Here is an 8,013-nt window from a genome sequence, read left to right on the forward strand (position 1 = left end):
CAGGCATTTTAACACTTTGAAACAACATTTATGAGATGGCCCATGTCCGATTTCATTCTTGTTTGAGTCATGTGAATTTGTCAAACAGTTCTTCTAGGGTTTCCAGAAACAGCTACCTGGAGGCGTTAAAAAAGAAGGCGCCAGTGAAAAATACTATTTTTTTTAAAAGGATGCAAACATTTCTTAACTAACCACAACACAACCCTAACTAACTAGAAAAGAAAAACCAACTACAAACAGTCAGCATTATGAAGAATCACTTGACGAGAAGTGTCACTTACAGCTCATTCTACATTCACCACTCATTTTTCAGATGAAACAGGACAAGATATCAGTGGTATCAGAGAGAAATCATAGCTGTATCAGAAGCAGAGACTCTTTGCTCTTTGGAACAGTGTGCAGTGACGAATCACTGATAGCGAGATCAGGAGCGTGGATTGGGAAAGTCAGTTTTGACTCATGTGGAGCATGTCTTCGGTGGAGCCTTTCCTGCACATTCAGTGTCATGAAGTCTTGCACTTGTGCTGCCTTACAGTCATATATATCACACTGACTAATGGCATTTCCGGATGCTCTGTCCTCTATGCCCAAATCTTTTACATCCGGTAGAGAGAAACAAAGCAATGATGTCATAGCGTGAAGTGTGTCTGCAAGTTTTATTTGGAAGAACTTGACACACATGCATTGTTTCATCTCTGGAACTTTAGTCATTTTGTACTTCTACACTATCTGCTGAAAACATATATGTGGTCTCAACCAAACTCGGGCTGTTTGTTTGTTTGTGTGTCGAGCGGATGTGTCAGTATGTGGTGAGGATTGAAACCTGTTCTGTCGCCTCTGACAGAAAGTGACGTGAGCGAAGTGGCCTGGATTTAGAGCAGAACTTTCCTCCCACAGGGTCTGATCAGATCTAGTCATAGGAAAGTCACACATCAGATCTCAGTAGCATCTCAGACATCAAACGCAGTCAAATGAAGATTTCTGTCCTCATGTTCCAATGAAATTAGCTGGAATCCCAGAATTTTTTATATAGGATCTCCAACATTTCTCATCAAATGACCTGAATCCCAGACAGCAAGCAATTCTGGCCCAGATCCGGCCCACATTTGGCCCGCGTGAAATCCATGTGATCCAAAAGTAGTCAAACCCATTTATACATCATCTTAAAGCTGAATAAATAAGCTACTTATAAAATACTAAAAAAACATCTGGAATCTGAAAAAAATTCAAAACATTGAGAAAATTATCTTTAAAGTTGTGCAAATGAAGTTCTTGGCAATGCATGTTACTAACTGAAAATTAAGTTTTGATATATTTATAGTAAGAAATGTACTAAATATCTTCATGGAACATGATCTTTACTTAATATCCTACTGATTTTGGGCATGAAAGAAAAAAATTGCTATTTTTGTCCCATGCAATGTATTGTTGGCCATTGCTGCAAATATACCTGTGCTACTCATGACTGCTTTTGTGCTGCAGGGACACACACATATTTATTTTAATTTTGCAACCAATACCGGATGCCAGCTTCTGAGTCATCTGTGTCTGTTCTACTGTTTTATTTTAGGAAGAAACATCCGGTGATGCTCAAATAAAACTGCAACATAAGTAACACCGAAGAGCGGCAGCATCATCTCACCTCAACAAACAGCCCACAGTTATGTAAAATGAACTTTTTGCATTTTTATTATATCCTCCGTTTACAAAATAAAGCATTTCACACAATCATCATTACATTCATCTCTAGAGTTCCTGAGTTTGTTAGCATTCATACAGTGCTTTCCTTCACACCAGACGCACAACACATGAAGAGATGTTCATGTACATTCACACATGCAGCTTTTTGAGTTCTTGAACATACGGCGAAGGGTACAGACCCAACCGAGGCACTAGTGTTGATGTGCGGGTCAAAGTTCACTCATCATTTCTGTGATGCACCTAAACATCAGTAGAATAATACAGTACATGCAATCAGTGAAGGAAAGGGTTCGGTCAGACGCCTCGCACACGTAGTGATGTCTACAGATGTGGATATACACACTATGTACAGTATACACAAAATACAAATATAAATATTGCAAATATTTTACGTTACACATATAAATATATTTAAATTATAAATAGTGCTTAAGAAGCATTGCTTATAAGTTCAAGCCCAGTCAAAGTCTCTAGAAGTCGTTGCATTTTCTGAGCTTTTGTTGTAGAGTAAAATCTGCAAAATTTGGCAGAATGCATTTGAATATTGTAGCTAAAAGGTGAAAGAGACACTCTTTTTGGTAGCTGAAGGCATTGCCAAATTAGCCAATAGAGTCTGTGGACATTAGTGGAGTCCTGTCTGTTAGAGCATTAGAAACAAGTCCTGAGTAGAAGGAAGTGACGCGAGCAGCCTCAAAGCAGTTCGGTCGGGCTTCTGCGGATCATGTGTGAAGCAGCGCTCCTAATCCGTCCACCAGAAACATCCCAAAGCCAGAGTCATTCATCACCAGTTTCCAGTTGTTTAGTGTGCCTTCAATCCATGATTTGGCCATGAGGCGGCTTTCACTTTCTGGAAAGGTTGCGACTCGCCAACACGTCTGACTGTGAGGCGTTTCTTTCTTCCACTCAGGCAGCGAGACGGTGCAGCTGAGCTCCTCGCTGTTGTGCTTATTGTAAAAACTGACCGTGAACTTGCCAGATGTACATTGTCCAGTGCAAGTAAAGTTGAGCTGGACGTACAGGAAGTAGCTTCCTTTTTCCTTGATGTTCAGCACATTCTGTTTTATGTCATAGCTGTAGAGAGAGCCAATGGTTTGACCCTTTCCATAAGCGAAAGTTTCCCACGCCATCACACCTGATTTGAGTTCACCTGCAGGGCGGAGACAAAGAGACACGCTCAGTCCCAGGACTTTAACAGAGGAAGTCAATGTGCTAAGGTTTTTCCGGGTTCAATACGAGTTCACTGTGTATGAGACTCCAAGATTTTTTCTAGCATTCTTAAAGTTCAAAATGTGAAATATAATGGCGTGAAACTTACTTTCAGTGGCCCTCAGGTAAACAAAATTCTGCATCTAGAAAAAAGAAGACAGAGGAAAGAAAACATCAGCTACATGTTCTTCAGATCAGTGTTTTGGCTGCTTGGTTTAAACACCTAAACACAGATGCAGTTTTTTCTTCTTTTAAAAAATGCTTTGTTGAACACCTTTGGCATCAATCTGTTTGCTTTATGTAATTTTTTAAAAAAATGACACTTAAATGCTGAGTTGTTCAATCCAATTTTGGATCAAATATGGACTAACCGAGCTGTTGTTACATTTTTTAATTAAATTTTTAACCTAAAAGTTGGGTTAGTCCATAACCCAAATTTGGGTAGAAACAATCTTTAATCAAAGAGTCGCTCTAATTGGAACCTTTATCTAACGTTATATCAACAACTGTTATTGTCAACTGATAAACGTTACTTAATCATATTAAATTTATGCAAAATGCGCTATACAGATAAACGTAAATATCTGATGGTATTTGCAATTTATTTAAATCTATTTTGAATAACTAAACTCTTCCAATTGTGGTAAAGCCATGGCACACATGTCACAATATTATGGTATAAATTAATTTAAATCCAGCAGACTCACCTTATACGCGTTTCCGGTCGACGCGACCAACGCGTCAGCAGATCCGTCTAAGTCTCGCGTCGGCCGCGCGTCGATCTTTTTCTCGATGTGTTGGGCGAAGCACAGCGCTCCCACTCCCGCTCCCACGAACAGGATGAAGAGTGCGATCACGGACACGGTGAGGAAGGTGTCCAGACACCGGCCTCGAGAGCGCGCGGCGGGCGACTGGCTCTCAACATCTGCGGACGCGGACATCTCGAGGAACGGCATGTGATTAAAGCGCTATACATCCACGGCAGGTGCAGCTCTGCTCGAGGGGAGACATCAGAGGGTTATATAGACGCAACAGAGGAGGAACTAACGGGTTTCCCTTGTCACCTCCTCCTCCGCCCACGGGAGAGAGAGAGAGAGAGACAGAGACCCGGACGCGGAGAGAGGGGCGTTTAGAGAAAAACCGATCGACTTTCCGTTTCTTGCGCAAACGGAGATGGAAAGCGGGAGGAGAGTGAAGTGTGAGTTTCTGTGACTGGCTCTGTATTCCGCTCGTTATTTGATGTGTCCCCCCACTGACACTCAATACCAGAACACCTCCTTCACAAAGTCCGTTGCTTTCTTTTTTGTAAAAGTCAGACATGTGTCTACAAGTTATATTAGTGTGCACACTTACATTAGATTTGGATTTTGTTCACAGAACGTAGCACAGACTGAAGCTGCCAAGGGCCTAAAGTAGCCTACATTATACAAGAGATGCTAAACTCATTCACATCAACAGAACTCTGAAATGAGCTCAATATAGTAAATGATTTCTAATAAAGTAATTGATGTTTAGCATTTCGACATTCAAGTATTAGTTTGGGACCTGATTCTAAGAAAAGTCTGACATCATAAGCATGAGAGCTAAGTGAAAGTTATTTATTTGAGTGTGGGAGCCGGTGTTTTCTCGCAGTCCGTGATCGCTCGAAGCGGGTTTCTCTCGCAGCCTTAGAGCAAATCTAGAAATGTCAGTTTTAGATTTACAATCAGGATTAGGTGCTTCTACACCCTTGTTAATCAGCTGTCATTTCCAACCGATATAATAATAGATTATGGGTAGGATTAGAAAAAAATCCAAGAGCTGAAGCACAATGTGCAGTATCTTCAATACTCCTTCTGACCGCTCTCCTGCCCCCACGGCCGAGGCCCACTACTTCACCACCAATATATTTGGTCTTTTTATCGTTGAACCACAGATAGTGAGATTTTTTTTATATGGATGAACGAATGTTGTTTTTAATAAATTTAAAGTGATATTTTTTAAGGTTTTGAAGCGTCTGGTGCGATACGTGCGTTATGCGCGAATGGTGCTTTTTGTGCATTTAGCGTTTGACGTGAAACCGCCCGAGTTGAAAAATTTGAACTTTGGCATCAACTCGTGCCCGTTAACCAATCAGGAGCCTGCTCAGGAGTCACTCATTCAACATGGAGGAACGACTGCAGTGAGCAGTCAACTGGAGCTATATGACACAAGTATCACACGCAAGTACATATTTCAGGAATAAAAAGGACCTCGCTTGTAGGCCTGTCAAAATTGCTCAAAAATGACGTTCGAATATTCCCTCTAAAAAATACACGAATATTCGAACTATTCGAACATCTGGTTGCGCATGTCGTCAATGACGCGCATTACGTCAATAACAGTACAAAATAATACAAAGAGATTTAACTACTTGTATAGATAATCTATTTAAATTTAAACATATATGACAAAGTATTACCTACACAAAAACAAGGAAATCAACTAATGGCCAAGACTGCAGACCTCACACTCTCTCACCCTCACGTTCTCTGCGCATAATGGTTTAAATGAATAAACACATTTTTGTGCAAGCAATTTAAGGTCGCAACTGTTGTCCCAAATATAGCAGGCTTCATTCAGTGATTGAAACAAATATTATTAATATTAATTGAAGTTTTACAGCAAATAGAACTGACATTGAATGCTCTGAGAAAGCAGTGCTATGGTGAATATGGACCTTTTCCTTGACATGAAACGATAAATAATCAAACCTCGGATCCATTGCTTGACAGAACTCCCCGAAGCCTGCCCCATCCGCGATAGGCTACTGATATACTGTTTCATGTCCTTACAAATGAACGAAATTATTTTGTCCGTTATGGCCTCTTGTTGTGTTGCAGACAAAGAGCTTGTGGCGGGCGATGCAAAGTAACGTTAAGTGTCAAGACGTGACTGTTTAGCTGGAGTTCCACATATTATGCCATGCTCATTTGGGTGCACATTTTTGAGATGTGACCTCATTTTGCTTGTGGTCGAATGGTATGCTAACTGTATCTTAAATAGCTTCCATACAACTTTTATCTTGCGGGTCAACAATTTTACCTCACTTTCTCTGCTGTGGTCGAGTTGGGCTCTATACTTGCTGGCATCTTCCATGAAGACGCGTCAACTTTCAGCAGTGATGCTGTGCCAGACAGTGTGACTCCTGTGACCTGTCCCTGAACCCTCAGGCGCGCTAGCGTGCCCACTTGCAAAGCAGACAACCACGCCTCTTCTACTTCTTTTTTATTCGAATATTAATTTTCACCTTTTTTTTTTTACTATTCGAATACATATTCGAATTTAGAATATTCGTTGACAGCCCTACTCGCTTGGAAGAGTGTGTGGTAAATACACATTTAAAGGGGGGGGGGGGTGAAATGCTATTTCATGCATACTGAGTTTTTTACACTGTTAAAGAGTTGGATTCCCATGCTAAACATGGACAAAGTTTCAAAAATTAAGTTGTACGTTTGAAGGAGTATTTCTGTTCCAAAAATACTCCTTCCGGTTTGTCACAAGTTTCGGAAAGTTTTTTTCGAGTATGGCTCTGTGTGACGTTAGATGGAGCGGAATTTCCTTATAAGGGCACTTCTGCCGGAAGAGCGCGCTCCCGTATAGCAGAGCACTGAGAGCACAACAGACTTCACTGATCAGAGCGAGAGCGTCGCAAAATGTCACAAAAGAAGTGTGTTTTTGGTTGCCAGGGCAAGACAACCCTGCACAGATTACCAAAAGAGAAACAGCATTAAGGACCAGTGGATGGAGTTTATTTTTACAGAGCATCAACGGAGTTGTGCAAGTGTTTTTGTTTGTTCCCTGCATTTCGAAGATGCTTGTTTTACAAAGAAGGCCCAGTTTGACGACGGATTTGCACATCGTCTATTTCTTAAGGATGATGCAGTCCTAACGAAAAAGGCTCACGATCGTGTGTTGGAACCGCAGGCGGTGAGTAAAGTGGAACTTAGTCATTTTATAAAACCGCTAAGCAAATATATACAGTTTCAATACATACTACATAGAGACGTCCTGCTGTAGTCGTTGCTGCCGCTGCTCTTGTTCAATTTCAGCCTCGGGATCTGATTCTGGATCATAAATATACGGCTTGTTAAATATGGGTTGTTTTGGATGATGTTTTTTCCCTCACGGTAATCTCACAGCTTCCAGACGCTCTCAACGTAAAAGCCTACTGGCGCTCGTGATTCTTTAGCTCCGCCCACACGTCACGCCTCCAGCCGCTCGTAGCATTTCACCCCCCCTTTAATGTTTGAATCACATACACGTTTATCGACCCGCGGCCTCCCTATTTTCCCCCAATATAGCCTACTGCTACTTTTCGCTAACAAGATAATGTGTTTATTCAGAGGACGTGTGCAGGAAAAAGTGGAAAAGCCCCGAGTGCTCGATCAACATCAGCCATCTTGCAAACAGACAACCGCTAGCACTTGCCCCTCCCACAAGAAGCAGATTTCGCCTCTGGCGCGTGTCAATTTCGCTTCAAACTTTTGCTTTCTATGAATGCATTCAAAGTTTTCAAGCAGCAAGCTAGACATTGGCGTTTGGTGTGAACGCAGCATTAGTCTGTCCTTTAGACTCCACAAAGGGTTAGTTTGTAGTATGTAGTTGGTAGCCCTGGCGGACACTGAATCAGTGATTCTCCTTAAAAAAAAAAAAAACTTTTAATCAAATGGGTTCATGACAAAAGATTTGTTTTGTAGACCTTGAATTTCTTCAAGAAAGTAATGTGTAGCATAAATTTTGAACAGATGTTTCATTAAAAGCACATGTTCCTCCTTAAACAATGTTTAAAGTGGTCCCAAGAGGCACATTAAATTTTTATCATTCCCTGATCTCCATTTGTGTGATGACGTATTTTCGGCATATGAAAGTTGATTCAACATGATTTAGCTTTTTATACAGTTCTAAAAATAGACCCGTGTCGGAAGGAGGAAAGGTGTGTGAAAAGCTATGCCCCTGGGCGTCTACAGGAAGTGATGTCATCCACACAGGTGCAGGAGCAGGTCTACACCTACAGGAAGTCACTTTCTCAGAGTCTTGTTTATTCCTGTCACATCCTGTATGACATCACTGACCTGTTCGACAGTA

At 41.2% G+C, this 8,013-nt stretch overlaps 1 protein-coding gene across 1 annotated transcript; it reads right to left on the reverse strand.

Moving 5' to 3' along the window:
• Positions 1 to 1,714: 1,714 nt before the first annotated feature.
• On the reverse strand, positions 1,715 to 4,365 carry LOC113083128 (uncharacterized). The gene is made up of 3 exons (XM_026254400.1): positions 3,615 to 4,365; positions 3,017 to 3,050; positions 1,715 to 2,848 (listed from the first exon to the last, which is right to left on the reverse strand). The coding sequence occupies exons 1-3, from the start codon at positions 3,861 to 3,863 to the stop codon at positions 2,421 to 2,423; spliced, it is 711 nt and encodes a 236-aa protein (XP_026110185.1). The 5' UTR covers positions 3,864 to 4,365; the 3' UTR covers positions 1,715 to 2,420.
• Positions 4,366 to 8,013: the final 3,648 nt, after the last annotated feature.

Source organism: Carassius auratus, unplaced genomic scaffold (assembly GCF_003368295.1).
Source record: "Carassius auratus strain Wakin unplaced genomic scaffold, ASM336829v1 scaf_tig00037428, whole genome shotgun sequence".
NCBI lineage: Eukaryota > Metazoa > Chordata > Actinopteri > Cypriniformes > Cyprinidae > Carassius > Carassius auratus.